At 31.9% G+C, this 27,621-nt stretch overlaps 8 protein-coding genes and 1 non-coding gene across 13 annotated transcripts; 5 read left to right on the top strand and 4 right to left on the bottom strand.

Moving 5' to 3' along the window:
* Nucleotides 1-982: 982 nt before the first annotated feature.
* On the top strand, nucleotides 983-2,689 carry LOC141537296 (dnaJ homolog subfamily C member 8). Its single transcript, XM_074258196.1, has 6 exons — nucleotides 983-1,135; nucleotides 1,288-1,446; nucleotides 1,524-1,590; nucleotides 1,656-1,750; nucleotides 1,815-1,960; nucleotides 2,033-2,689. Exons 1-6 carry the CDS (start codon nucleotides 1,058-1,060, stop codon nucleotides 2,265-2,267), a joined length of 780 nt encoding a protein of 259 aa, XP_074114297.1. The 5' UTR covers nucleotides 983-1,057; the 3' UTR covers nucleotides 2,268-2,689.
* A 765-nt stretch (nucleotides 2,690-3,454) lies between these two features.
* Nucleotides 3,455-12,970, top strand: LOC141537466 (uncharacterized). Its single transcript, XM_074258467.1, has 10 exons — nucleotides 3,455-3,643; nucleotides 3,700-3,968; nucleotides 4,352-5,448; nucleotides 5,532-5,773; nucleotides 6,164-6,591; nucleotides 6,670-7,192; nucleotides 7,309-9,899; nucleotides 10,126-11,267; nucleotides 11,357-12,495; nucleotides 12,611-12,970. The coding sequence occupies exons 3-10, from the start codon at nucleotides 4,526-4,528 to the stop codon at nucleotides 12,763-12,765; spliced, it is 7,143 nt and encodes a 2,380-aa protein (XP_074114568.1). The 5' UTR covers nucleotides 3,455-3,643; nucleotides 3,700-3,968; nucleotides 4,352-4,525; the 3' UTR covers nucleotides 12,766-12,970.
* A 425-nt stretch (nucleotides 12,971-13,395) lies between these two features.
* LOC141537773 (leucine-rich melanocyte differentiation-associated protein) lies at nucleotides 13,396-15,625 on the bottom strand. Of its 3 annotated transcripts, none has more exons than XM_074258956.1 (6): nucleotides 15,489-15,625; nucleotides 15,054-15,099; nucleotides 14,836-14,940; nucleotides 14,233-14,460; nucleotides 13,732-14,170; nucleotides 13,396-13,653 (listed from the first exon to the last, which is right to left on the bottom strand). In XM_074258956.1, the coding sequence occupies exons 3-6, from the start codon at nucleotides 14,881-14,883 to the stop codon at nucleotides 13,574-13,576; spliced, it is 795 nt and encodes a 264-aa protein (XP_074115057.1). In that variant the 5' UTR covers nucleotides 14,884-14,940; nucleotides 15,054-15,099; nucleotides 15,489-15,625; the 3' UTR covers nucleotides 13,396-13,573. The 3 variants fall into 3 exon arrangements, with proteins under 3 accessions (XP_074115057.1, XP_074115058.1, XP_074115059.1); XM_074258957.1 differs by having other exon boundaries at nucleotides 15,054-15,095; XM_074258958.1 differs by lacking the exon at nucleotides 15,489-15,625 and having other exon boundaries at nucleotides 15,054-15,296.
* Trnap-agg (transfer RNA proline (anticodon AGG)) lies at nucleotides 15,210-15,281 on the top strand. The gene has a single exon. It is a non-coding gene; the product is annotated as a tRNA-Pro (tRNA).
* A 36-nt stretch (nucleotides 15,626-15,661) lies between the features above and the next one.
* On the top strand, nucleotides 15,662-19,134 carry LOC141537771 (uncharacterized). 3 transcript variants are annotated; one of them, XM_074258954.1, is made up of 8 exons: nucleotides 15,662-15,703; nucleotides 15,821-15,917; nucleotides 16,700-16,922; nucleotides 16,985-17,461; nucleotides 17,606-18,163; nucleotides 18,244-18,345; nucleotides 18,417-18,707; nucleotides 18,780-19,134. In XM_074258954.1, exons 3-8 carry the CDS (start codon nucleotides 16,764-16,766, stop codon nucleotides 18,885-18,887), a joined length of 1,695 nt encoding a protein of 564 aa, XP_074115055.1. In that variant the 5' UTR covers nucleotides 15,662-15,703; nucleotides 15,821-15,917; nucleotides 16,700-16,763; the 3' UTR covers nucleotides 18,888-19,134. The 3 variants fall into 3 exon arrangements, with proteins under 3 accessions (XP_074115055.1, XP_074115054.1, XP_074115053.1); XM_074258953.1 differs by lacking the exon at nucleotides 15,662-15,703 and having other exon boundaries at nucleotides 15,781-15,917; XM_074258952.1 differs by lacking the exon at nucleotides 15,662-15,703 and having other exon boundaries at nucleotides 15,903-16,042.
* A 964-nt stretch (nucleotides 19,135-20,098) lies between these two features.
* LOC141537772 (uncharacterized) lies at nucleotides 20,099-21,171 on the bottom strand. The gene is made up of 3 exons (XM_074258955.1): nucleotides 20,805-21,171; nucleotides 20,489-20,722; nucleotides 20,099-20,415 (listed from the first exon to the last, which is right to left on the bottom strand). The coding sequence occupies exons 1-3, from the start codon at nucleotides 21,169-21,171 to the stop codon at nucleotides 20,207-20,209; spliced, it is 810 nt and encodes a 269-aa protein (XP_074115056.1). The 3' UTR covers nucleotides 20,099-20,206.
* A 224-nt stretch (nucleotides 21,172-21,395) lies between these two features.
* Nucleotides 21,396-22,607, bottom strand: Ak1 (Adenylate kinase 1). Its single transcript, XM_074258959.1, has 5 exons — nucleotides 22,469-22,607; nucleotides 22,026-22,368; nucleotides 21,828-21,950; nucleotides 21,561-21,746; nucleotides 21,396-21,491 (listed from the first exon to the last, which is right to left on the bottom strand). The coding sequence occupies exons 2-5, from the start codon at nucleotides 22,215-22,217 to the stop codon at nucleotides 21,420-21,422; spliced, it is 573 nt and encodes a 190-aa protein (XP_074115060.1). The 5' UTR covers nucleotides 22,218-22,368; nucleotides 22,469-22,607; the 3' UTR covers nucleotides 21,396-21,419.
* Nucleotides 22,608-22,831: 224 nt separating this feature from the next.
* On the top strand, nucleotides 22,832-25,740 carry Papss (3'-phosphoadenosine 5'-phosphosulfate synthase). The gene is made up of 6 exons (XM_074258950.1): nucleotides 22,832-23,133; nucleotides 23,337-23,480; nucleotides 23,561-24,228; nucleotides 24,317-24,950; nucleotides 25,035-25,317; nucleotides 25,398-25,740. Exons 1-6 carry the CDS (start codon nucleotides 23,095-23,097, stop codon nucleotides 25,496-25,498), a joined length of 1,869 nt encoding a protein of 622 aa, XP_074115051.1. The 5' UTR covers nucleotides 22,832-23,094; the 3' UTR covers nucleotides 25,499-25,740.
* Nucleotides 25,741-26,124: 384 nt separating this feature from the next.
* On the bottom strand, nucleotides 26,125-27,222 carry LOC141537526 (uncharacterized). Its single transcript, XM_074258559.1, has 4 exons — nucleotides 26,963-27,222; nucleotides 26,760-26,843; nucleotides 26,589-26,673; nucleotides 26,125-26,497 (listed from the first exon to the last, which is right to left on the bottom strand). The coding sequence occupies exons 1-4, from the start codon at nucleotides 26,966-26,968 to the stop codon at nucleotides 26,262-26,264; spliced, it is 411 nt and encodes a 136-aa protein (XP_074114660.1). The 5' UTR covers nucleotides 26,969-27,222; the 3' UTR covers nucleotides 26,125-26,261.
* Between the last annotated feature and the right edge of the window lie 399 nt (nucleotides 27,223-27,621).

The following is a 27,621-nucleotide window of genomic DNA, read 5'->3' as shown; positions in this document are numbered from 1 at the left end:
AATTATCTCTATCTATATATCTTTTGCTTGTTGTTCTTTCTTTATCTAATTATCCGTTACACGCTGCGTCCTCTTCTGGCCAAGTCACTTACACACACTAACATATAATGTATATATATATATATATATATATATATATATATATATATATATATATATAATGTATATAATGTATATAAGCCTAACTCAATCTGGCGCCAAGACCTAGACTTACCTCTACTTAATCTATTAACTGCTTCTGTCTATTAAATTGATCTCGCGGCATCCAATTATTGTTACGAGAATTATTCTACACATCTACCTCCCACCAGGGTCCACGTGCATGTTTTTTATCGGAAGGCACATAGGGATTCACCAGATGGAAAATTACAGGACCTGAAAATTGAAAATTTAGGTTTTTATTGTTCAACATATCATCAGGAAAATTAATATGATTTATTATTGTTATTATTATTATCATCGGAGCGCCTCATGTGTAAAGATGGATACAGATATTATATGCAGATAGTTTATATTATATTATGGTCATGTATCTTTACTCTCAAGTTTTTAGAGTTAAGTGTCCTATATATTGATGGTTAACTGTAGAGTATTACTTACACGGAAACTTGATTATTCGTACTACTGTTTTACAAACTGTAAATATTATTGTTGTTATTGTTATTAGGCTTTTAGTTAAAATTTGATATATTGAATAACAATAATTAAAATGTATTATTATTATTTAATCTATCAAAATTTTTTAGTTCAAATTTATTATTTTCATACTTGTCAAATTTTTTATATATAATAATAATAATAATAATAATAATAATAATAATAATAATTGGAAATTTTACTCATTAGTTTAAATTTTATATTACAAATTTTTTATAAATATAATGAATTTCAATTGAAAAAAATGTATTATTATTGTTATTGAACTTAAAAATAAATATATAAAAAATACTGACAATAATTTTAATTTTATTTCAATAATTACTCACGAGGTAGCGGTACTATCCAGATTAACTCTGTCGCGTTTAGTGTTTAAAGCAAAAAAAAAATAATAATAAAAATGGCTGCCCAAAACTCAAGTTTATCAAATGATTTTCCTGAAAAGAAAGAAGATGAATTTAATGATTTTTATACTGAAGTAAGTTAAAAATTTAATTACTTAATAATTAATCTATTAAATGTATATTTATATTTCTACAAGGATTACCTTGAAGAAATAAAAACAATAATGACAAGTAACCTCAAAAATTATGTACAATAATAAAATAAATAATGTTTTTAATATTACAGGTAAAAGAAATAGAAAAACGTGACAGTGTATTGACGCCAAAGCAACAAATTGATAGATTACTACGTCCTGGTTCTTCGTACTTTAATTTAAATCCTTTTGAGGTTTTGCAGATAGACCCAGACACGGTTATTGATGAAATTAAAAAAAAATATCGTCGTGTGGGTATAATATTATTATTGATTGTTTATGGTGGTTTGTGTTTATATTTATCCTAAATTTTATTTTTATTTTTTAGATGTCAATATTGGTGCACCCGGACAAAAATCAAGATGATGCTGATCGAGCTCAGCAAGCGTTTGAAAGTAAGATTTTTTTTTTTTTTATTTTTATTGTAAGTTTACATATTTAATTATTTATTCTTTGACAGTTGTTAATAAAGCTTGGAAGACACTTGAAAATGAAGAAACTAGAGCTAAATGTATGAATGTTATTGAAGAGGCTAAAGCGCGTACTGATCACATGGTAAAATTTTTTTTAATTATTTATTTATTATTAAATATTAAAATTAATAAAATGTATTTTTTAGATAGCAGAAAAAAAGAAAAAAATGAAAAAAGAATTGAAAGATAATACGAGTAGTGTTCCAATGTTAGAAGAAGAATCTGATAAAGGATACAGACATGCTGTATGGGTTATGACTATGAAATTATTTGCGGATATGGAGCGTAGAAGGTAATTAATTAATTAATTTATTTATTTATATTTCAATTATATTATTAATTAATGTAAAATTGTATAAAACAGGCGAGATTTAGCGTCAAGAGATGCCGAACAACGAAAGCGTAAACGAGAAGAAGAGCTGTCAGCAGAAGCACAAGCAGCTATTGAAAAGGAGTGGCAGAAAAATTTTGAAGAATCCCGACAGTCTCGTGTCGACAGTTGGAAAGCCTTTCAATCAAAATCTGGCACTACTAATCAAAAAAAGACTAAAAAATTAAAGTCTTTCAAACCTCCTAAAACAAAGGCTGAGTCGCGGTAATTAGTTATGTAACACTGAGATATTATGATAATAATGATAATATTTTAATCGCGTTGTTGTGTATCACAAAGATTTCTAATTCTCAAATACTTAATTTTTACTTTTGTCGATGGTAAAATTATATTATCGATCGCTTATATTTTTTTTTTCTTTAGTAATTATTAGAAATTATGATAACAAAATTATAAATTTATAGATAATTTATTTGTTCATTAATTATCGCGGATATATTTGAGTATTTATAAAAAAAAATAAAAAAAAAAAAAGGTAGAAACACCAAATCAATTCATTAAAAAAATTTAATGATAATAATAATAACAAACTTTAACCTATAAAAAAATTATTATTGTTATTATTATTATAAATAAAAAAAAATAAATAAATAAACACGTATGTGTTAATGTGTGAGTGAAGAGTGATACAAGTAAACGATATTATATATATATATATATATATATATATATATATATATATATATATATATATATATATATATATATATATATATATATATATATATATATATATATATATATATATATATATATATATATATATATATATATATATATATATATATTTATATTTATATATATAAATGATGTATGAATGTTTAAATTAATTTAAAATGTAAATTTCTTAATTAATAAGTGACGAATTGATTATCATTATAACTCTATCTAAAATCTAAATAATTAATCAACAAACACTATAGGCCGATTCTTTTGGAAGCTTATTGACTATAATATAAATAATCAATAAGTTATTATTCTTTTTATATAGCTCCTAATAAACTACTCTAACAATTAACTAATTAATTAAATAATACATATTTTTTATCAATAATATAACAATAAATAATGAGATACTTGTCAAATTTTTATTTTACTCACCAGCTATCAATTTTTCGTTGAAAATATTATTATTATTTTTAATAATAATAACTGCAAATAAAATTCTAAAAAAATTTTTAACGTCGTTCAACTTCAGTGTAATTTAATTTTCAATTTTTATTTCGGCTGATGGCTAACTTTAGTATTAATTTTTAAAATAAATTTTGAAAATTTCCGCCAAGGTGGCGCTAGTGAAGTAATCTTAACTAAACAATTTAAAAAATTGAGAACCTGGAAGAAGAAAAAGAGTGCCACCAGAAGACAGAAGATAAGATGGTGGGAGTAGTTCAGGTAGGAGGACTTGTCTCCTTAGCCAGGTAAAGGTAAACTCCGGTACTGTAAGCTCTCTGGCATTACGCGTTAAAGTTTTACGTGTGTGAGAATAATTGCGTACATATATTCCAAGTGTATATGTCGATGTGAATTGTTATACTGGTACAGACTACAACTTGCTCATTTATTTCATGCGGTCACATGCAACAGGTAGGATTTGCATTTTACTTAATTTTATTTTTATTAATATTTATTTTTTATTCCAGATTATTAAATTAAATACGGTCAATTTGAAAAAGTAAATTCGGTGATTTTTTTTTTAAATTTAAATAATAGTCAAAGTCGGAAAAAATAGCAAACTGGTGAGTAGCTATTGGACACGTAGTGGGGAGTTTTATAAAAGTAAGAAATAATGGTTAAGAGGATTGGAGGATGTGAATAAGGCTCCGTACGATGCCTTTAAATATATATAATAATAATAGCTAGCTTTATCTGTACCTTCACCTTCATACTGTGGGCTGTTAACAATGTCTTGGTTGGTTATTACTTTTTATTTATTTAATCTTTAGTTTTTAATTTAAATTTTTTATCAATTTTTTGTTTTAATATGTAACTGTGTGCGTGTGCGCGCGCGCGCGTGTGTGCGTGTGCGTGTGTGTGTGTGTGTTAATCCGGAAAACCGGCTCTAAACGGTCCAACGTCGACAACACATGATCTGACAATTTTATTGTTGTTATTTTTTAATTGTTTGTTGGAATTTTTTTTTCATAAAGAATTGTTTAGGTTTTTTTTTTTACGATAATTTTTTTTTTTATTATTATTATCGATAATCATAAAATTTTTCAAATAATTATTATTTAATAAATCTTAAAAAATTTATAATAAATAATTAAAAAAAAAAAAATTATATTGTTTTAGGTTATTGACGATATAAAAATCAATTATCCATAATTACTTATCAAAGAGCAAGAATTTATAACTAATTATCCCAATATATATTTCCGATAAAGAAAAATCCAACAAAGATAAGATATCCATCCATCCAAAAAGAAAAAAAAAAAAAAAAAAAAAAAAGAATATTTTTACCAACGAATGAAAGTAATTAAAGAAAAAAAAGCACCTAAAAATAAAAATGACTCAATGGATATCGAGAATAGTGTTGAAAAATTAAAGGTAAAATCGCGAATACCCGATTTTACAGGATTATCAATCCCAAAATCTTTAAAACACACCTCACAATCCCCTTCAAACTCTCAATCTTCAGCTAAAGATGCGAGAGACAACGAAGCATTAAAATCTTCACCAAAATGCCGCGACATTAGCAAAAAATCAAGCATCCCAGTCCTGAGACGAAGCGAAGTTCGTGAGTATGAAGACATTAATCCGCGAAACGAAGCCCGAAGATCTTATATTCCTCTTCAACGAAGCACCCGTGGAAGTGCTGATGACTTGAGACCACTTTCGACTCCCACGCGAATATTCAGCAACAACAACAGCAATATTATCAACAATAATTATCAGTTGGAGAAAGAAAGCTCGCCGAGTTTGATTCCAAAGCTACTGCTGCTGCAAAAAAACCGGGACAACAAACGAACTAAATTTAATATTGAAAAAGTTAACATGGATGTTGAAGATTTTGCTTCTAGTGAGGATAAAAATAAAGCCGATGATGCTGTGAGTGAAGACAAGGACCCAGAGAAGGAAGAAGAAGCAGAAGAAAAAGAAGAAGGGAGTAAATATGTTAAGCTAGAAGATGATAAGGATGACGAGGAATCAGCTAGCAGAAGATTGTCCAGCCACTTGTCTCCAGAAGCTAGTCCTCTTAGCACTAGATCGTCTTCCAGGTACAGTCCTAGAGAAAGTGAGAGCGAACCCACTCCGGGGCTCCCGAGGAAAATTGTCGCAGAGAGGAGCGAGTCCTTGTCTTCTCAGAGGATACGCGATGCTATTTCAAGGACCAGAAGGGAGTCTAACAGCAGCGCTAGGTATGAAAGCTCCGGCAGTGATAGTATCAGGTAATTTTATTTTTTTAAAAATTCAAATATTTTTTTTTTATTATTAATTTGTAAGTAATAAAAAATTTCAAATATTTTATTAGGTTGAGTGAATCAGGGTTATACGATTACGTTGACCCGGCAAAGAAATCAAGGCTAGACCCTCGAGACATCGTCGTTGAGAATGATGAAAGAGACAGAGTTCGTGACAGCGAAGCCACCAGCGCTGGAGAAGATGACCCACCGAGGGTCAGCGACACTCGCTCGGATTCAGCTGTTAAGTTTGGTAATGTTTCTTCGCAGGGGCGAACTATATTACGAAGACGCAGACAATTTGATTCACAAGGTATAATAATTAAAAAAAAAATTTTTTTTCTGTTAAAAAAAAATATTTTAAGACAGTATTATTAAATTATTTTTTTATTTAGTTAGTTTATTTTATTAGCTTACATTGATTGATTATTGAAGCCTTTAAAATTATTATTTCATCATTTAGCTTTAAAGTAACTTACCAACAAGATATATAATTTTTTTTTTTTTAATAAAAAATAATTAATAAATAAATAAATAAAAAATGAATACTTTAAGACTAGTACAATTAGGAATAACAGTAATAATATTAATATGGTTTTTAATATTTTATTCCGGTGTTTGTGTGGTGTTATATTTTTGGTGGAAAGGAGACTTTAATAAATCATAATTGATAATATTAATTTTATTAATGATTAATAAAAAGGTTCAAGAAGGCGAGGAAGATCATACGCAAGGTCATACAGTACAGAAGATATATCATTCCAAATAGCTCGTCAAAGTCTCCTGCGCAATGGATCCGGGGATTCCCCGAGGATTCCCGACTACCGGCGGCTGGTTTTCATCAGCTCGGACTCATCGTCTGGGCGGGATGAAGAGGATGACGCTGACAGCAGCTGTTCCGGGTCATCTTACTTGACTGGTGGAATCCCACCTGGAACAGCGAGGAACGCCAGCAGTCACAGTCAGAGTCTCGAGGATTGTGACTGGGATTATTTTGAGAGCAACAGCTTACCTTCTTTGCCGTCTGCGTTGTGTTCTGATGCTTCGGGTCATCCGATTAATGATATTAAGGATACTAATGTTTGGGATTGTTGTCTTGGTCGGCGACGGGGATCTTCTACTTCTTGTCTGGTGTGTATTTTAAAATTATTATTGTTAAGAAAGTAGCGTGAAATTTAACAAAATTCATCATAATAAATCCTTATTTAGGCTTGTGGAGGTACCAACAGGAACGTTCTACCAGTTCCGGTTCCAATCCCCGTTCCTGTGCCGTACCCAGTTCCAGTTCCAGCTTCTCTGTGGAACAACGGTGACTTCGCAGCAGCAGCAGCAGCCTCTTCAATGATAACAGCGAGCAAGTCAGACAACCTGAAGCTAAAAAACGTCGGACCTTGGTTCTCTTGGCACTCTAAATTCATCTCCCAATCTGAGATTCACCGGAGTTTTTACTGCGATCCCAAAATAATGGACTCTGGCAGCTTCAATACCGCAGACTCTATATTTACATTTCGACCCGATGGTTCTTTAGTTGGCCACTACGAAAGTATTTACCACGGCGCTCATTTAAAGTTTGACGAATCAATTCCTAACCTTAAAGATCCTCCAAAGGAAGACAAAGAAAAATCATCAGTTAATAATGAAGACACTAATCTTGAAATTAATTGTAATGGATCCGATCACAATATAAGTAACCAAGTGCCATTAGATGATAATAATCCTTCTTCAAATACAGGTAAAAAATTAATTAATTTTTCTGACACTTAATACTTTTAATTCTTCATTTTTTACAATTACATTTTTTATTTAAAAAATTTTTTTTGTCATTAAAATTATTAAATTAATTTTCAGACAACAATAACAATGATGATGATGATGATGATGATGATGATGAAAATTCAAGCTCTTGTGCAGACAGCAGTGATTTTGATGATGAAGAAAAGTCTCACCGCTTTTCTCGTGTTTTTGTAGTCAACAATGACGACGACGATGATGATGATGATGATGATGACAATGACAATGATGACGATGAAAATGAAGAAGAAGAAAGTACATTGCCAAGTTATCACGAAACAGCTGATCAAAATGGCGTGATTCTGAAAACCATAAATTCTAACCTGGAGAACACACCAGTGGCGCCACCATCAATTTCTAAAACAATTAAAAGTGCCAACAACGACATCAGCTACTCAGCTGACTCAGCAGATAATTTAGACACAATAACCTTAAAATCAATCCGCAATATAAACCCCGAAATTTTGACTGCTGACTTAGACAGTGATAACAATGACAACAATGTGATTAGTGATAATAATGACAGTGAATCAATAGTGCCAAATTCATTAGAAGCATTTAAAAATATTCCAAATGATAAAAGTGCCTTAGAAATAAATTTAAAAGAGTCCGTGTCATACCTAAAAAATAATAAAAGGATTGTCAGTGATGATACATTAAAAGAATCAATGGTCGAGCGGCAGGTGAAGGCAGTGAGTGAAGTGAGTGACTTAGAACTGGTGGGAGAAAATGAGGTAGATGGAAGTGAAACTACAGGTGGGGAGTCAGTGTGCCGGGGAATGCGACTGGAGCCAGTCGGGTTTGGCTTTCCGTCTAAATTAAAAAATGATAATGACAATAAATACTCAAACAACAAGTACAAAAGTCTTGTGATGATTACATCTAACGCGTACCAACCAGTGAGTGTTATAACCTCCGACACGACAACTCTCCTCCAGCCAGATGACAGTAGTGCTCCGCAATGTGAAGCTCAACAACAGTCGTCAGGGCTGGCCGGGTACTACCATCTGGCGCTGGAGGCGTTGGAAACACCTCAACGAGCAGCCTCGGGACCACGTCGACCGTTAATGGTGAAGCGACGCAGTGATTACCCAACCGAGGTAACTGACAGTTCTGACAAATCAACTGATTTTAATAATTTTGAAAAATCAATTGATTTTGACAGATCGGCTGATTTAAATAATTCAGACAAATTAGCTGATTTAAATCCTCCACCCGAGTGTTCAGTGCAAAGTGACAGTGTAAAACTTTCTCCCGGCCAGGTTGACGTAATCCTGGAGGAAGGTCTTGCGGACGATGACTCCTGGGTGGAGGAAGTGTCCCATGATGAGGACGAGCAAAGTACCCCGACTACCAATACAGAGGACAGCTCTGAAGATGAAGTTAATCACTTGTCCGGTGACCGGGAGGAAGAATTAAGAGGTTATCATCGCCAAGCAATAGACTTTACTCTCCATACAATTGTCGAGGAATCTTGCGAGGAAAGTGAGGCTGAATTTAGCCTCACTTGGAAGTCTAAGCGCCCACCATCTACATCTGAATTAGAGAAATACTATTTTTTCGAGCTAGGTGGCGTTGATTCTGCCTCGCGTCCTGACAACCCTGACTCTGAATTAGAAAATTTAATTAATGATGAGTTAAAATCAGCTGATACATTGACAAGGGAAATTGACAGCTTGTCAGAGACATCGTCTGTTTACTCAGAGGGCGTGGAGAGTCTTAAAGACCCGGGGATTAATTCTGACAGTGCCAATGACAATTCTTCAAGGCTTGAAAAGTATTTTTTGTCAGAATTTTTGGGATTTAGAGAAGACCGAAGAGACTCGGACGGTTCAGTGGGAAGTGACTCAGAAGGCCGGCCGAGTCCCGAAGCTCAGCGGAGGAAGAGATTGGTCCGAGCTCGAGGAACTGGGAGGTCTCACAGCTCCTCATTGGACAATCTTTTAGCTTTGACTCAGAACTCTGGCTCGCAGAACCTGACCTCTCAAAATTCCCTCCAAGATTTAACTAATCAAGACTCTCCAGACGAGTCTGACGACTCTACAGTCCCTGATGAAGACGTAGCAGCAGGATTCGTTGAAGGTGTTGACACAGTAAAGCGCAAGAAAAAAAAGCGTAATTTAGGAAATCATGCTGATGGGTCCAACAAGAGCCCTGAGCTTGAAGAAGATAAGGATGTTGAACTTGCGCAGGTTACTTCCGAAGAAGAAAGGTCCAAGACTCCCCAAGCTGAAGCTCCAGACGAAGACGACAGGAAGCAGTCCAGAGACTCAGGGTTTGTCGGAAGCTGCGATGATTTGATCCAGCCTGAGCCTGTTGATACCTCTGCTCTAGAATTGAATAATTTTAATGATAATGTTGATGATAAAAAAGAATTCGTGGCTATTCCTATCACCCACTCTCTCTCCAGGAAGGACAGCTTCAACAACTGGTCCAGCGACGAGGAAACTAATCTGATGATGTCTAAGATGCGGCAGTTCTTCAAGACAATGGTCGCTAATTCTAATTCTTCAACATCAGCGCCAGTGATTGTCCAGCAGGCTCAAAAGCTGCCACGTGGCAAGCGCACCAAGCCTCCGCAATTGGTTTATTTTGAGAACGAGCTGACCAGGCTGATGAAGACGGTTCCAGGGATCAGAGACGACCAGGTTAGATAGATAGATAGACTTCTTTAAGATATAAATATATATATATATATATATATATATATATATATATATATATATATATATATATATATATATATATATATATATATATATATATATATATATATATATATATTATTACATAATTTAGAAATAAACTTTTATTTTGTCAAGTATTACTCTTATCGAGTAGCCACATCAATTTTTCATATATTTTATTTTACAGGTCAGGGAGATAGTGGAGTACTTGAGCTCAGAAGACACCTGGTCAGATTCTTACGACAGTTCTGATTACACCAGCTCTGACCTTGAAGGCGCAGCTAGTAGATCAACTCTGCAGGAGCAGATCTCAGCCAGCTGCCAGCAGATCATTAGTAATTTTGACATGAACGCAGAAACAGCTGACCAGGAGCCTAGTAAGCCAACGAATATTAAAGACACTGCGTTCGTTTATCAGAAACTGGTCCAGAGTTTTACTAAAATCGCGGGTGATAGTTCAGACGCGAGCTCGACTCCTTACAGTAGTCCTCCGCTTATTGCTAAAGTAATGCACCACATTGGCAGCAGGCTAGTGGCGCTGATGCACCAGGTCTCGGAGAACAACTCACCGGCGCACTCCTGGAGGCGGTATCCTCAGCACACGAGGACTCCTTCGTCAGCATCGACGACTGAAGACGAGTCAACATCGGATTCTGCCCAGCAAACTCCGACTTTCACCCACCTACAGCTCCCCAGGTCTAAATCACACGACCCTCTGCTGTTGATCAACAGCCACCAGGTCACCGGAGCGGAGAGCGAAGAGCGTGAAGAGAAAGAGACCAGCGATTATGAAAGATTCTCCTGGAGGGGAAGCTTCGAGTCCGCGCTCATGGCTGCTGACTCCAGAAACAAACTGAGTTTGATAAGCTCCGGAGATATTGGAGCCACTGCTAATGTCCTCGCGATGGCTGCAAAGCGACGCAGTGCTGGCGATTTATTGTTTAATCCTAAAAGTTTCTCCAGGGAGCAGCTGGATAGAGTTAGGAGCTGCGGGTCTATTGGAGCTAGCAATACTGTCACTACAGCGAGTTCAGTTGGACAGGGATCTATTGAAGAGAAGATCTGGAGCAATAGAAGGAGGTCATCGGTTCCCGATGATCCCAGGCACAGAAGGCGCAAGTCTGCTGCAGAGAAGGACCAGGAGGATAATGATTCAGAGTTTGAATTTAATGAGTCACGAGCTATGACTTTGCCGAGAGGATTGCAAACTCCGACGAGTACTTCGACTACTAATTCACTGCCAAGGCTCCCGGCTATTACTTCTGCTATGCACAAGGCGCACAGCATGTATCATTTTTTACCTTCTAATACTGGAGTCAAATCTGCAAGGTAAGGAGGAAAAAAAAAAAAAAAAAAAAAGTCAATAATTAAGAAATGACCTTGTATTTTTAATTAAGTATAAATAATAAATCTTCCAGATACCGACCTCCAGGCTTCGCCCGTAATTTAACATCAGCTCCAAAGCGCGCCTTGAGCGCGCCAGGCCTTGAGATCCCATCTCCAGGCAAGCGCGAGCGTAGGCGAGCGCCCGTCCCCGACGAAGACACCTTATCAGAAGCGTGCAGCACGCCTATCATCGGTGGCACAAAGAGATTTGAACCCAGAGTAAGGCTCCAGGACCTGAATCGAGCCTCATTGTCGAGCTTGGGCGCCAGGTCGGACTCAATGGCGTCAGTGTACAGTGGCGCCGGCGAGGGCAAATGGTGCGGCTCAGTAGCAGTCCGAGGAGAAGTAGAATTTTCTCTCCAGTACGATTACAAGCAGCTGACCTTCCAGGTGATGATCAGCCAGTGCAAGGATCTGGCCCCTGTGGATGTTAAAAGAAACAGATCGGATCCTTATGTTAAAGTTTATTTACTCCCGGATAAATCTAAAGGAGGGAAAAGAAAGACCAAGGTGAAGAAGCACACGCTCAACCCGGTGTTTGACGAGACGCTTAAATTTAATATTAATTTAAATTCTTTGGAGAACAGAGTGTTGTGGCTAACTGTCTGGCACTCAGACATGTTTGGGAGGAACGACTTCCTTGGAGAAGTTCGGATGCCCTTGGAGAACAAGATCTTTGATGACCCCACGCCAAAGTGGTACCACTTGCAAGAACGCTCTGAGGCTTTTGATGATCCTGTCGAGAGATACAAAGGCGAGGTCATCGTTGGGCTCAAATTTGTACCCCCAGAGCTCTGTCAACTAGAAAATAGAGAAAGAGAAAGTGTCACTATCATTGGAGAGCCCAGAAAAGGCAAGAAGAACTGGAGCAGAGGCTCTCTGCATGTCTTGGTTAAAGAAGCTAGAAATCTTCAAACGAAAACGAAAAATTCAGGAACCTGCGATCCCTTTTGCAAGAGCTATTTGCTCCCTGATAAAGGAAGAGCTGGAAAACAGAAGACTAGTGTTGTTAGGAAGAGCGATGGCAATCCCGTTTGGGGACACACTTTTATTTATAAGGATGTTAGTCTTCAAGAACTTGCTGAGAGAGGACTCGAGCTTACGGTTTGGGATCATGATAGGATTGCGAGCAATGAGTTTCTTGGAGGCGTTAGATTCAATTTGGGGACTAGTAAGTGGTATTTTTTAGATACTTAATTGAGAAATGAGCTTGTATCTTGGGAAATTTCCATTAATAATAACAATAATAAATAGAAACTAATTATTTTTTTTTGTAATTATTTAAGGTAAACATTACGGCAAACCAGTTGATTGGATGGACGCAACAGGACGTGAATTATCTTTATGGCAAAACATGTTGGAGCGACCGAACTTCTGGGTCGAGGGTGCGATAACTCTCAGACCTAATTTGTACAATCATGGAAAACACAATTTCTCCTGATTAGTATTTTTTTTTTTTTTTTTTTTTTTTTATTTTACATTTACTTATACTATTAATAATTAATTAATTAATATATATTATAATCACAGTTACTAGGGCCTCGAGTACTTAATTGATACTTAATATATAAATATATATATATAAAAAAAAAGTCCCCTGCATATTTTTAAAAATTTTCGTCCAAGGGAACAATTGTTAATAATATTTCATATATATATATATATATATATATATATATATATATATATATATATATATATATATATATATATATATATATATATATATTTATACTCTACTTTTTTATATTACTTATAATATATAAAAAAAAAAAAAAAATTGAAAAAAATGAAACGATATATTTATTGATATTAAATGTATCTGTTTTCTAAATAACAAGTTCATATACATTTATATATTTTACTATAATATATTTATGTATAAAATGCAATATTAATTAAATTCAATTCTAAATTAGATTTTTAGAAATAAATCAAAATGTCTAACATATATTTTTTAACTCAATTAAATTGCCGAATTTAATATATATATATATATATATATATATATATATATATATATATATATATATATATATATATATATATATATATATATATATAATTTTTTTTTGAAATTATGCTTTTGTTGATAAAAATTTATAAATTTATATAAAAATATATTATACACGATTGTGGAAAAATGTGTTTATATATATACAAAAAAATTATATGTAGCCAGGTTTATCTGGTCAAAAAAAAAAAAAAAAATAAATGCAATTTTTTTTACATTAATTTTAATTTTTAGATTATAAATCACTGTTTATTATAAAACGATTTCCTTCGGAATTTTTTCCTGAATATCGGTACCGACATTTTCCATAAGCTCCTAAAAAAAAAATTTTTTATACTACATTCAAAATCAATGTACTTTTTTTGCAATCCAAAAATCATCTTAATAAAATACCTTTATGATCATTAGGACTCCTAGTAGTACTCGGCAATGGCGAATAATTATCCTTCCTCTCTTCTAACCGTTCATCATCAAAACCTCCCGGATTTTCGTTGAAAAAACCCCAAGAATTAGAATTCCCCCTGAGATATCTGCTTTGAAGAGCTGGAGCCGAAGGCGACGGCAAGATAGAAAGCTTAATAGTCCGCATAAACCGGCCTCGATTGTTGGCATCTTTTCTCTCGAGCGGTGTGATCGGCCGAAAATCGAGAAAGCGAAGAGACTCCGGCAAGATGTGGATTGCGTACAGCCTGTACCGGTCATAGTCCGCGTCGTCATTGTTGACAGGATCCGTGAGCTGATCGGGGTAACCCGGATTTCCTAGCAGACTCACGTGCTTCACTTTCGGACAGCAGCTGCTGATTTTTTCCAGCGCCAAGTCTATGTCGATCAGCTGATCACAAATTAATAATTAATTAACAATAAATAACTAATTGATTAATAATTAATAAATACCTTGTTGTTATTCAAGCTAATTGTAGTCAATGCATCCATTACCGGCAAAGTAATTAAATCATAAAGTTTATTGTTGTCTAAAATTAATTCTTCAAGACAGAGACACTCTTTTAGACCTGATATTGATGTCAGCTCATTGTAAGACAGATCTAAGCTTATACAGTTTACTCCCACTATTTTTATCAAGCCTTGAGGTATTCTCGTCAATCGTTGACCCGTATAGCATGCCTAGGTAAGTAATTAATTATTTATTTATTTATTTATTTATTTGTAGCTGTCAAAATTATAAGTCAAGTCATAATAATAAAGTTAGTCGAAATTTTTAATTTTTTGAGTTTTTTTTTTTTTTTTAATTATTAAATTAGAATTAAATAATATTTTTTAAAAATTTTCATAGTTGTTTAAGTTTTTTATAAATGAAAAATTTTTTTTATTAAAAAAAATTTTTTTAATTGACACCTGACGGCTAACTTCAGTGTTATAAATTTTTTAGGTTAGATTAAATGAGTAGTGATTCAATTGTTAAATTAATAGTTAAGGTTATGAGTTATTGTTTTAATTAATTATATATGTGATTGTTTTTAGTGTAATTTAAAAACTTACTCGGTTGTGAGAGACTGTCAAGGCACTTCGGTTGAAATCTTGCGCCATTTTGGAATTATTTCTAGATTACTGGTGACATGTTTTTATTTTTTTATCCAGGTTTATCTGAGGTGAAGATTAAGTTATTATCATAATAACAATAATAATAATAATAATATTGCGAAAAAAATTCACAGTTGTTATAATAATAATAAAAATGATTACAAAAATTAACAAACCTGAAATAAACAGCTGATATTTTTTTCAATTCCATTTAAAAACTACCTAAAAAAATTATGAAATTTTTAAAACTAACCTAAAAATACTTGAAATCAGCCGATTCGTCTGTAATTACAAATACCTCGAGACATTTACACTTTTTGTAATTGGTTTTAGGCTCGTTGGTCTAGAGGCATGATTCTCGCTTAGGGTGCGAGAGGTCCCGGGTTCAAGTCCCGGACGAGCCCTTATTTTTTTTTTTTTTTGACTCAAAATTAAAAAAAAAAATTGCTCCAAAAAATTCATTTTTAATTTAAAAAAATTTCTTAATTTTTAAATTAATTTAGCATATATTTAATAGTTTTAAAAAGTTTATAGCAAAAAAAAAAAAACTTAATTTTCATAAAAAATATTTGTTAAATAAATTAAAATATTTTTTTCAGGAAAAAAATTACCATGCAGCAGGTGTCGCCGGTTACTCATCAAGTATTATATTATTATTCTCCCAGCTGACATGTGTAATGACAAGGACATTACCCAGATTGCATTGTGAATTCTGGATAGCTTGAGTAAGAGTCAGAGTCAGTTATATTTATTATATAGTAGAGTTTAACATCTCCTGGGCTCCTGATAATCCAACTAAATATATTCAATATGGCAGCACTCTGTGGTACAGTAACTATATACATTAAATTACACTCAGTACACTGTTATACCGTGTATCTTCTATGCACGCTGTGCTTAATACTCACACTTAAACACTGAACACTTGATATTTATTTTACAGATTGTACACTTTTGTAGTTAACTCCTCGAACATTGTGATATGTGATGTGAAAATTGAGAGCTCACTTGCGGACTAGCTGACGCATTGGCACACTCTGGTATACTTTATGGTTATATACTTAAAACTCCTGTCAAATCGGCTTGGGATACGCCTAGAACATATTTTAATAGTTTAGTTTTGTTTTACAAGCAAAGTTAATCGTTTTTTTTTTTTTTTTTTAATGTAAGTTACAATTTTTTATTAATTTAACACTCTAAACTTAAATTATTTTGTAAATCAACCGACACTGTACTCAACTAGATTTTTTTAACTTTGAAATTATTATTTTGTCTTTTGCTGTCATATGGTTGTTTATAATAATAATAATAATAATAATAAAAATTATTATTATTATTTTTAATCATGATTTTAATTACTACAAATTTTTTTTTTTATCTAATCTAAAAGACACATGGCAATTTTTGGAAATTATATTATCATTATTATTATTATTTTTATAGTTGTAGACATTTTTAATGTAAGAATTAAAAAAAAAAAAAAAAAATTTTTTTTAGGCGGTTATTTTTTAGTAAGTTCAACTTTTAATAATATTTAAATAATTGACAGCTGTATGGTGATTTTATGTTTGACAATTATGAGTAACATTTTATTTGTTGTTGTTATTGAAAAAAAATTTTTTATGAAAATTTATTATCATTGTTTTTTACAATAATAATAATAATAATAATAATAATAATAATAATGAAAATTTACTATGATTTTTTTTAAATATAATATAATTAAAACAATAATAAATATAGTATTGATTAACCTTTTTTCATCCCAAGAGTGAAGGTAACCTAATAATAATCTATTAATAATTTTTTTTTTTTTATATAGGTTTGATGGTGAATCAAGTGTACAGTAGTCGAGTGGGTTGTAAGGATACAGGAATCAATAAATAATGGAAGCCCTAGTTGAGTTTAATTATGTCGCACAGGAACCCGATGAACTGACAATAAGAAAAGGAGACATCATTAAAGATGTCAAAATAATGTCTGAAGGCTGGTGGGAAGGCACGCTCAGAGATAAGCGCGGAATGTTTCCTGATAACTTTGTCAAGGTAAGTTTTAATTAATAATTAATTAGTAATTACTAATTATTAATTATTGATGACTTGTGCAGGTATTGGAGCCAAGCGCAAGTGGAGTGAAAAGTGAAGTTAGTGTTGAGGTTAAAAAAGAGTCAGTGACACTCCGAAACGGATCTTGTGGAAATAGTAATAATAGTATTAATAATAATAATAATAATAATAATAATAATAATAATAATAATAATAATAATAATAATAGTGGGAATAGTTCAACGAGTAAGTGGTGTAAAGTGCTGTTTAGTTACGACCCGTGCAATGAAGATGAACTAGCCTTGGCTCCAAATGACATGGTCGAATATTTGGGACAGGTTGAAGAGGGCTGGTGGACTGGACGGCTCAGAGGGCGGGTCGGTGTTTTTCCTTCTAATTTTGTGTCCGCTCCAGCTCCTGCGGAAGACACCAAGGAGATGTGTCTTGTCCTCTTTTCTTATAAAGCTGCTAATGAGGATGAACTGACACTTGCTGAAGGTGAAATTGTTACTTTGATCTCAAGAGATGCGCCTGATAAGGTTTGTTTTTTTTTTTTTGTTTTTATTTTATTTTTTTTTTTTTTTTTTTTTTTATTTTAGCATTTTTTATAAGCCGACAATTAATATTAAAAATTAATTTTTTAATGTTTGATCCCTAAATTATCAATATTTTAAAAATTTCAGGGATGGTGGAAAGGTGAATTGCGTGGAAAAATAGGTTTATTCCCCGACAACTTCGTAAAAGTAATCCAAGGGAAAAAATCACCTCACCAAGAAGAAGTCAACAAAGTAAGACCATTGGAACTAAACCGCGGGCTGAAGAATACCAACACCGGCACTGGTACTAGTACCAGCAGCACCAGTACTAGCTCAAAGCTATGGAATACTGGAAAGAAAGGAGAGAAAGCTTACGCCAGGAAGAGCCTGGACACCCGGACGGCGAACGCCGACCGGAAAAGTATCAGTCCCATATCTCCAGTGCTAGGATCCTCGAGTTCTTCATCGACTTTGCCAGAGAAGAAAGCCACTTCCTCGCCAATCTCTCCGGGGATCAAGCGGCTGACCAAGTGTGAGGATGTCAGTCCTTCTCAGGTCGACTCTGGGGATCATAATGAGGGGATTGATGAGGAACTTGACGGGGTTGAGAGAGAAGAGGATACTCCATTGCTTCATCTTACTGCGTCGAGAGTTAAAGCTCCCAGAAGGCGGTTGCCTTCTAATCATCATCGTCAAACTAGCACTGTAATTATTATTATTATTATTATTATTATTATTATTATTATTATTATGGTTATTATTAAAATACTAAATTACAAAAACAGGAAAATTCAATCACAAACGGAGCAATTGACACAGTAGACCAATCAAGAAACGACGACCTTGAAACAGGATCCGGAAAAAATCGCCAACCTGTCCCACCATGGGTAACTCAAAATTAACTTCAACATTCTAATTATAATTCCAATTTTAATTCTAATTATCCTAAAAATTACAGATAGAGGAACTAAAATTCAACCAGAAAAAAATCCTATCAACAGACAAGCCGGACAAACCCGAAGTAAAAAAAGAAAAGAACCATTTACACGAGAACCACTCACCGGTTCAAAATTCCGAGGCTCCGGAACAGTTCTCAGAAACTGGGTTCCAGGAACTTCAGCGCATCCAAAACAAAGATACCAGTTCCGGATATCAACGCACTAATTCTCACCTCGCTGGTCCAGTTTCTCCTACTTCTGGAACTCCAGTTTACGTTCCTTACCGCCTTTACAGCCAGTTACTTGATCGGGTAATTATAATTAATTATTAATTATTTATGATTAATATAATTAATAATTTTTTAAATAATTAATTTTTTTAGGTTGCCACACTCGAAGAAAGACAAACAGTATTACAACGAATGGTAGTTCAATTGTCCGAGCAAGTGGGCCCTCTGTTGACAAATTCATCTGGTAGCAATAAATCTTAATAATAATAATAATAATATTTCTTCATTTTATTATTATTATTTTTAGAAATAAATAGGTAGCATTTAATAATAAGTATTTAAATAATATAACATTCTACTGTATTCGAGCCGATAAAATACAACTAGCGCCAGGTGGCGGTTCCGAGAACTACAATAATAAGGAACTCCGTATAATTTTCTAACGGAATGAATATCTTACCAGTAATTATAATTTTTTTTCTATCAATTTATTATCCCAGACTGTTGATACGTGAAACATATTAAAATGGAATTTTATTAGTGGATTGAATTATATTGACATATTGTATTGATATAATTATACATGAATAATTTGTAGGTTAGTTGAGTTTAATTTTGTTGGTTATGTACAACGAGTTGGCAACTATTTTGTCATTTAGAATTTTTTTTTTTTTTTTGAGACGTCTTGAAGATTTTTATTATTTTAAATTTTTTACTCCGTCCAATTATTCCGTTTTAATTAACTAATTTTTTTTTTTTAATTAAAAAAATTATATTATTTTACAAATAATTTTTTTTTAATAAAAAATTTATCTAGAATTGAGAACTGATTTTTTTTAATTAATTAAAAAATTATTTAAAAAATTTTTTTTCAACCAGTGCCAATACAATTTTTTTTTTTTTTATAACTTCAAGACTTGATTAGCATTTAATAATTATTATTGGTGCTAAAAAAACCACGCCCAGTAATTATTTCAATTTTTTTTGTGCATTTAATTAAAATACAATAAATTAATTAAATATTATAATTATATAATTGTAAAAGTGAAAAAAAAAAAAAAAAAAAAAAAAAAAAAAAAAAAACATTCCTTAAAATTTTTCAAACCGTGATAATTTTATCTTTTGTATTTTTATAAAATAAAACTCGCTGGCTCGGATTTATCTTAAAATAATAATAATTACATAGATAATGTTAATTTAAATATTTTGCACGATAAAATAATTCCAATTGCTATTTAAAATGAATATTATATCGATTACTGTCGCGTACTTAATATTGAATTTAAATAAAATATGATTAATTGCTATTAATGATAACAACTGATAACTACTATGTACATATGACGATAACAATAATAATATATTCTTTATGATCATTGCTAAATCTATATAAATATATATATATATATATATATATATATATTATTTTATTTTATTGAAATGAAATGTGAAATTTTACCACAGTGTAAATATTTCAGTGTAATAAAATTTATTTATCATGAAATTTATAATTATTGTTATTTAATAATTAAAAAATTACCTTGTATCTCGTAAAGTATTGTGCAATGTTTTAAAAAAAATCATAAAAATGACAAATCTTTTTTACTAATCTTGACTCTTGGCAGTATCTCACAAATAAACGGCAACGATTTAGAGCAAGGTAACACTCGCCACGCAGGTGTTATGTTGCTTATCAGCGATTTGGTAACAATCAAACCCACACATCCTCTCGAAGTAGAAGGCTCTCCTTTGTTCCACGCGCGATAGTCGAAGCAGTCTAATGGCTCATCTATTACAAATAATTATAAATTAATTTAGACCTGATTAGAGCAATAGTTATTCAGTATATTTTTATTACTCGCCAAATTCATTTTTCCAAAAACGGTCTCTGCTGCTCCGACGATTACTCAGTCCCACAAATACTGGGGTACTATGGGATATAAATTTAGCAAGGCCTTCGGTTCTTTCTTCGCTAATCACATGTGCCAATTTTCCGTTTACTTCCTCGCATATACTCTTTGCTTCTGTGTAATTTTTAGATTCTTCTGAGATAATAAATACGCCTACTCTCGGTAAACACTTAACTGTTATATTTACTTACATAATTAAAAAAAAAATTATTATTTTTTAAATAATTTTAAAAAATTAAAAAAATAAATAAATTTAAATTATAATTACCAGGATATAAATATCGTGGGTACAAACTATAATAATTAAATTTATTATCACGTATAAGTGAACTAAATGAATTTATTTCAGGACATTCAAGTAATTGACAATTTAATTTATTATTATTATTATTTTTGTTTTTGTAGTAATTAAAAGCCAATGCTTTGCGCGTTATTGCTAATTTTTGGCATTCTATCAATGACAATTTTTTTTCAAGAATTACACTTTTATTTGACCGTGAATATTTTTTTATTAATTCATAGCGAGGTACTACTAGATCGTTGTTATTAATTGTATAGCATTTATTAGATTCAACATTAAATATTAATATTACTAAATAAAATAAATAAATATTTAATTTAATTCGTTGTAACATTTTTAGTTTTAAAAAATACTGAGCTATTTTTTAATTCTCAACATTGATATATATTTTTTTCTTTTTTTAATAACAGGAAATATTTGTGCAATTATCTAATAATGGCAATTAGACGGCCTTAAGTTTGATTAACATAATAAGCGTGCGTTATAATTTTATACTATTTTTCCATATTGAATTTTTTTTTATTTTTTTCAGGTCCATTTTTATTTTATTAATGATGATTTAAATATTTTTTTTTTTTTTTTTTATGAGAATAAAGGCTCGAGGGCTTTGGAGGCCTCGTCAAAAATACTCTCCACTGCGCCTTCAGCGGTTATCTAAAAATATATATTCATAAAAAAAATTTTATTTCATAAATTTAAAATTGTAAAATTATATAATTTTACCTTGACAACTTTGTCTTTATAATGGTCAACAATTTTACTATTTTTTTCATTGAAAATTTCTATCCTTTTGACAATTGTTTCCTCGTTGTCATCAGCTCGGCCGGAAACAGCAGCACGTCCTAGTAATCTTGTTTTCATGGTTTCATTTTTTACGTCAAAAAATAATATGAGGTCTACTGGACAAACCTTTATTTATAATTAAAAAAAAAAAAAAATCAATTAATAAATAATAATAATAATAATAATAATAATAATAATAATACTAACATCTTTTTCAAACTGTATCCCCTGTTCCAATTCCCTGGGATATCCATCAATAAGAAACCCTTTAATATTTCCATCTCCTCTAGCTTTATCCATCCGCTCTTTAATCAATGACAGCACTACATTCTAAAACAATAAACTCCTTTATAAAATCTACTTTAACCCAATTTAAATTTAGACTTATAGAAAAAATTGACTCACCGTAGGCACAAAAAGTCCTTTAGACATAAGTTCCTGTAGCGACGCACCTCGAGGACTTCCACTGGCAACTTCTTCTCGAAGCAAATCCCCGCTGCTAAGATGCAGCAGTCCAAATTTGTCAATAATCTTGCTGCATTGAGTTCCTTTTCCACAGCCAGGTCCACCAATTACCCAGATGGTCTTCATTGTCATAAAACTTTTTTATTATACTTATCTAAAGAACGACTCAACTCGCACTGCACTGAGATCCAAGATTGTTAAAACACTTTTGACTGACTAGATCTTAGATCTAAATTGTTAAATTGTTGGCATTGGCCAGTTGCCCGTTTTGCTTCACCTTGAGCTATAGATAAATAAATTAAAACACTACAGAGATCCAATTGTAATTTTAAAAAATAAAATTTTTAATTAAAAATTACACAATTAATTTATGTCATACTCACAGTTGCTATGATTACACCTGTATATATACATAAAACGTCACAAAAATCAATTGAGACCACGTGTGTGTGTGTGTTTTTTTTTTTTTTTTTTTTTTTTTTTTTTTTTTAAATAAATATGACACTGAAATCAGCTGACACCTGTCAATTTTTATAACAACAATTTTTTTAATAATAATTAAATTGTTATTATTTTACTTATTTGATGCTTAAAAAAATTAAAATAGCTGTTATAATTTTGAATATTTAATCCCATGTTATGGATTAAAAAAAAATCTGTCTTAAAAAAATAATTTACTTTATTTAAATTAAAAATAATAGAAAAAAATCTGTTTATACTTACTGAGCAGCGGTTTGTTTTATAATTTAGTTTCTAATTCTGCCGCAAGAGGCGCTGAAAGCAGTCCTTCGAAAAACTAGACAGCTCACAAATTCCCCCTCCGACCTGGTGGCCTAGAATCCACCGCACAATGACAACACACAACACACAATTCGAACAAAGAACAAGTTTTCTTTTTCTGACACTGTGCCACGTTAACTATGTTCACTTCCAGCTAATGGCTTAACTACTAGCTAAATATCTATTAAACTACCAACTGGACACTTTGAATATTCGCCAGTTACCGAGGATGACCACCGACCCAGGTCCCAGCAAGCGGATGATGACTGTAAGTACAATTGTAATTGTAAATTATTTATCAAATGTCATTTTTAAAATTTTGCCGCTAAATTTTAAGAATTTTTGTTACAAATAAATTATGGCAAAAAAAAAAAAAAAAAAAAGAAGAAAAAAAAAAAATTGACATTAATTTATTTTTAAAGAGAAAAATTGTCAAGTATCATAATTAATAAATATTAATTACCTTTATAGACTTGTACAAATGTCTCAGCTCAAGCGCACCACGTATCAAGAGCAAAGCGCGGCCAGAAGTTAGGAACAGTTTTAGGCTTCCGGGGGTGCACTGTGTGGCTGACTGGGCTTTCAGGAGCCGGCAAGACTTCAATTGCCTTCCAGGTAAATTAATAAAAAAATAATAGTAAAATTTATTTACTTGGAATTTAATTTAATCAAGGCTAACTTAATTATTATTTTAGGTTGAGGCTATCCTGGTGGAGCGAGGCCTGGCGGCTTACGGGCTGGACGGAGACAATGTTCGTACCGGATTGAACTGCAACCTGGGCTTCAGCCCGGAGGACCGTAAGGAGAACATCCGTAGAGTTGCAGAAGTCTCGAAGCTCTTCGCAGACAGCGGGCAAATCTGCCTCTGCAGTTTCGTCTCTCCGTTCGAGGCCGACCGCCAGATGGCCAGGAGAATCCATAAGGACTTTGACATTCCGTTCTTCGAAGTGTTCGTCGACACTCCGTTGAACATTTGCGAGGCCAGAGACACTAAGGGCTTGTACAAGAAAGCCAGACTGGGGACTATCAAGGGTTTCACCGGAATTGACCAGGAGTATGAGAGGCCGAGCAAGCCCGAGCTGGTAGTCACTACTGTCGGCTGCTCAGTCGAAGAGTCTGCGGCTAAGATCATTGACCTACTTGAAAGGGAGTTTATTATTCCCAGACATAAGGAGCAGGTCGTCCAGGAGCTATTTATTCCTCTGGAGAGGGTCCACAAGGCTAAACACGAGGCTCAGTCACTCGTCGATGTTGAAATAGGTCAGGTTGATCTTCAATGGCTTCAAGTTCTTGCTGAGGGTTGGGCCAGCCCTCTAAAAGGCTTCATGAGGGAGAATCAGTATCTTCAGACACAACACTTTAGGTTTATTTAGTTTTTTTTAATTTTTTTAATTTATAAATTATTAAAAAAATTCCATGTCTAGAAATTAAAATTTTCTAAAAATTTTCAGGTTCCTTGTAGACCCGAACCTCGACCAAGAAGTGAACCAGTCAATTCCAATAGTGCTAGCGATAACAGACCAAGACAAGTTAAAAATAGAAGGCCACTCGGCAGTGGCTCTAAAATTCCAGGGCCAGGTGGTAGCAATTTTAAGAAAGCCAGAGGTCTGGCCCCACCGAAAGGAAGAAAGATGCGCGAGGCAATTTGGAACGACGGATCCTCGTCATCCTTATGTCAAGCTGATCCTGGAGGGCGGGAACTGGCTACTGGGCGGCAATATTGAGGTCCTGGAGCGCATCAGGTGGAACGATGGCCTGGACGAGTACCGGCTGACCCCCAATGAAATTCGAGCTCGGCTCCGGGAGATGAATGCAGACGCAGTCTTTGCGTTCCAGCTGAGGAATCCTATACACAATGGCCACGCGATGCTCATGCAGGACACCAGAAAGAAGCTACTGGACCGCGGGTTCAAGAATCCTATTCTACTCCTGCATCCTCTTGGCGGCTGGACTAAGGATGATGATGTTCCTCTGGCTACTAGGATTTTACAACACAAGGCTGTTCTGGAAGACAAAATCCTGGATTCAGACTCTACTTTATTAGCCATCTTTCCCAGTCCTATGACTTATGCTGGGCCTGTTGAGGTAAAAAATTTATTTTTATTAAAAATAAATGAAATTTTATTAAAATATAGATCAAATAAAATTTATAAATTTTTTTTTCTTTAGGTCCAGTGGCACGCTAAAGCTAGAATGAATGCTGGAGCGAATTTTTATATTGTCGGAAGAGACCCAGCGGGAATTCCCCATCCGGATAAGAACGCTACACCTGATGGGAATCTCTACGACCCTACTCATGGCGCCAGAGTTCTAACTATGGCAAGGGGCCTTGGAAATCTTGAAATCATTCCGTTTAAAGTTGCTGCCTATGATGTTAAAAATAAAAAGATGGCATTTTTTGAACCTCAAAGGAAAGAAGACTTTGATTTTATCTCTGGGACCAGGATGAGAGGTATTATTATTACAGTAGTAATTTTTTTTTAATTATTATTATTATTATTATTATTAATAAATAATAATAATTTTTTTTAGGTTTAGCAAGAACTGGACAAAATCCTCCAGATGGTTTTATGGCTCCAAAAGCTTGGCAGGTTTTAGTTAATTATTACCGAAATGGAGAACGCAATTCTTAAAAATAAATATAAATATATTAGTATGTAAATATATTGACTATAACGGTGGTTTTACAGGTTATCTATTTATATTACCATGATTATTTTTTTTTATTTCTTTTTTACAATACTTTTATCACGACATATTAATTATACTCCTCAATCATTGTATTTATTTATTATTATTATTATTATTATTATTATTATTAATTTTTTTTTTATTACACTTAAATAAAGAATTTTAATTATTGTTAACTCACAAATTTATTATTATATTTTATTTAAATCTGACATATTATAATTATAAAAATATATTTATATAAAAATAATAAATAATAATTTTGTTAAAATAATTTATTGTCATTAATTATTTCCTTAAAATTTGAAACAATTTAAAATAAGAAAAAATAGTAGAAGTTATGGGAACATATATATATATATTTATATATATATATGTATAGTTGCAATTATATAAAATAAATTTTTTTTTTTTTTTTTTTTTTCATTTTTTTTATTTCATCATATATTGTATATTTAAGTTTCTGTGAATATTTATAGATTCGACAATCTTTTACATTTTTAAAGCACTTGCATTATAATTACGTTTGATGATGCTTAGTTTTGTAAATAACAGAAATAACGCAGAATCATTGAAATAATATAATTATGTAAATACTAAATAATACATAGATTTTTTTAGAGTTTTGTATTAATTAACATTTGATGGATTTTTATCATTATTAAATGAGCACACCATGTATTTGTTATTGGGTTTTAAAATATTTTACAAGTTGTACGGTTTTCGCATAAGTTGTTTATGATTCGAAAAAAAATAATCATCATCATAGTTATTAATACTATCTCTATAATTTTTGTGTTTAGCTACTTTTTGTATTTTTAAATTCAAATTATTCATTAAAATCTGATAGAGTTTAAGCGGAATATTAATTGTTGAATCATTGACGTCATTTTTGTTAGTATCATAACTACTGTTGATCGAATTTCTTTTTTTCCCACATCCTGTAATATCAACAATTAAATAATTAATAATATATTTAAAAAAAAAAAAATTATCTTTGTTAATATTTTTTATTAAATTAAATTATTATACCGGTAAATGCATTACAAAATGGGCGCTTTAATCCTGGAAGCTTGATTGAATCGCGTTCATTTATAGTCATCAGAGATTCATATTCCTGAAATATATCATAGAGATAATCTATAATAAATTTTTATATTCAATATATATAAAAAAAAAAAAAAAAAGTAAATTATTTATTACCTTATTATTTTCATCACTTATCACTGCATTAACAATATTAATAAAAAATAATCCAACTAATATCCAATTAAAGTATTTTATAATCTAAAAAACGAATTAAAAAAAAAAAAAAAAAAAAAAGATTAATTAATTGATCCGAAAACAATTATTATTAACCACTTTTAATGATATTAAAAAGAAGACAAAAATTTGTTGAAACTTACCTTCATTTTAACAATCTGAGTTAATTTTTTGATTAAAAATAATTATTGGATGTTATATAAAATAAAAGTATCGATACTATTAATTAATAACAATATAAAAAGTTATTTATTATTTTCATCAGTAAAAATATATGTATAAAAGAAAAAAAATAATTTTTTTTACGATTAATAGTACAAGAGCGGAAAAGAGTTTCTGTATTAATGTGGAAGTTGAGCGAATAGATTTCAAATATATCCCCTAGTTGGAGTGGTTGGAGTGATATTTAAAGACGGAAAGGGAGTTGTTCATGCGCCCGAGCAATGCGTGAATGATTTTACTCCATAAAATAATAATAATATTACATTTATAACTTTAAGAATAATTTCTACTTAATATGCACACGGAATACATAAATATATTAAATGACATTGCTAGATATTCAATTTATATGACAAGTATGCAATTACATACAATATTAAAGCATCAATCCTCACTTAACCGAGATTGATGAGTTGCATCTTAATCTTCAATTTTACAGTTGCCGTCCGATATTATTATCTATCTTCTTAATATATCTTATTCATGTGTACTATTATTATTATTATTATTATTATTATTATTATTATTATTATGAATTAAAATAATATAATAACAATAAACATTAATTTAATATGTTACA

The sequence above is a fragment of the Cotesia typhae genome, unplaced genomic scaffold (assembly GCF_013202065.1).
Source record: "Cotesia typhae breed Kobodo isofemale line unplaced genomic scaffold, CoteBio_Ctyphae scaffold_91, whole genome shotgun sequence".
In the NCBI taxonomy this organism is placed as follows: Eukaryota; Metazoa; Arthropoda; class Insecta; order Hymenoptera; family Braconidae; genus Cotesia; species Cotesia typhae.
This window is presented reverse-complemented; position numbering and strand designations above follow the sequence as displayed.

Excerpts from the sequence above, each read along its gene's own strand:
- Ak1 (XM_074258959.1), bottom strand. The coding sequence starts at position 22,217 with ATGACAATGAAGACCATCTGGGTAATTGGTGGACCTGGCTGTGGAAAA. Across the intron at positions 21,747-21,827 it reads GGATACAGTTTGAAAAAGAT|GTTTGTCCAGTAGACCTCAT; the intron begins GTTAGTATTATT and ends TTATAAATAAAG. Across the intron at positions 21,492-21,560 it reads ATAAAGACAAAGTTGTCAAG|ATAACCGCTGAAGGCGCAGT; the intron begins GTAAAATTATAT and ends ATATATTTTTAG.
- Papss (XM_074258950.1), top strand. The coding sequence starts at position 23,095 with ATGACCACCGACCCAGGTCCCAGCAAGCGGATGATGACT. Across the intron at positions 23,134-23,336 it reads CCAGCAAGCGGATGATGACT|ACTTGTACAAATGTCTCAGC; the intron begins GTAAGTACAATT and ends TTACCTTTATAG. Across the intron at positions 24,229-24,316 it reads CTTCAGACACAACACTTTAG|GTTCCTTGTAGACCCGAACC; the intron begins GTTTATTTAGTT and ends AAAAATTTTCAG.
- LOC141537296 (XM_074258196.1), top strand. The coding sequence starts at position 1,058 with ATGGCTGCCCAAAACTCAAGTTTATCAAATGATTTTCCTGAAAAGAAA. Across the intron at positions 1,591-1,655 it reads AGCTCAGCAAGCGTTTGAAA|TTGTTAATAAAGCTTGGAAG; the intron begins GTAAGATTTTTT and ends ATTCTTTGACAG. Across the intron at positions 1,961-2,032 it reads GCGGATATGGAGCGTAGAAG|GCGAGATTTAGCGTCAAGAG; the intron begins GTAATTAATTAA and ends TGTATAAAACAG.
- LOC141537772 (XM_074258955.1), bottom strand. The coding sequence starts at position 21,171 with ATGTTACAACGAATTAAATTAAATATTTATTTATTTTATTTAGTAATA. Across the intron at positions 20,723-20,804 it reads CCCACGATATTTATATCCTG|TAAATATAACAGTTAAGTGT; the intron begins GTAATTATAATT and ends TAATTATGTAAG. Across the intron at positions 20,416-20,488 it reads TTTTTGGAAAAATGAATTTG|ATGAGCCATTAGACTGCTTC; the intron begins GCGAGTAATAAA and ends TATTTGTAATAG.
- LOC141537771 (XM_074258954.1), top strand. The coding sequence starts at position 16,764 with ATGGAAGCCCTAGTTGAGTTTAATTATGTCGCACAGGAACCCGATGAA. Across the intron at positions 17,462-17,605 it reads CAAGAGATGCGCCTGATAAG|GGATGGTGGAAAGGTGAATT; the intron begins GTTTGTTTTTTT and ends TAAAAATTTCAG. Across the intron at positions 18,346-18,416 it reads GCCAACCTGTCCCACCATGG|ATAGAGGAACTAAAATTCAA; the intron begins GTAACTCAAAAT and ends TAAAAATTACAG.
- LOC141537526 (XM_074258559.1), bottom strand. Across the intron at positions 26,674-26,759 it reads TAAGTGATGAAAATAATAAG|GAATATGAATCTCTGATGAC; the intron begins GTAATAAATAAT and ends GATATATTTCAG. Across the intron at positions 26,498-26,588 it reads ATTTTGTAATGCATTTACCG|GATGTGGGAAAAAAAGAAAT; the intron begins GTATAATAATTT and ends TTGATATTACAG.
- LOC141537466 (XM_074258467.1), top strand. The coding sequence starts at position 4,526 with ATGAAAGTAATTAAAGAAAAAAAAGCACCTAAAAATAAAAATGACTCA. Across the intron at positions 6,592-6,669 it reads GATCTTCTACTTCTTGTCTG|GCTTGTGGAGGTACCAACAG; the intron begins GTGTGTATTTTA and ends ATCCTTATTTAG. Across the intron at positions 12,496-12,610 it reads TAGATTCAATTTGGGGACTA|GTAAACATTACGGCAAACCA; the intron begins GTAAGTGGTATT and ends TAATTATTTAAG.
- LOC141537773 (XM_074258956.1), bottom strand. The coding sequence starts at position 14,883 with ATGGCGCAAGATTTCAACCGAAGTGCCTTGACAGTCTCTCACAACCGA. Across the intron at positions 14,461-14,835 it reads TGACAGTCTCTCACAACCGA|GCATGCTATACGGGTCAACG; the intron begins GTAAGTTTTTAA and ends TTACTTACCTAG. Across the intron at positions 13,654-13,731 it reads GAGTCCTAATGATCATAAAG|GAGCTTATGGAAAATGTCGG; the intron begins GTATTTTATTAA and ends TTTTTTTTTTAG.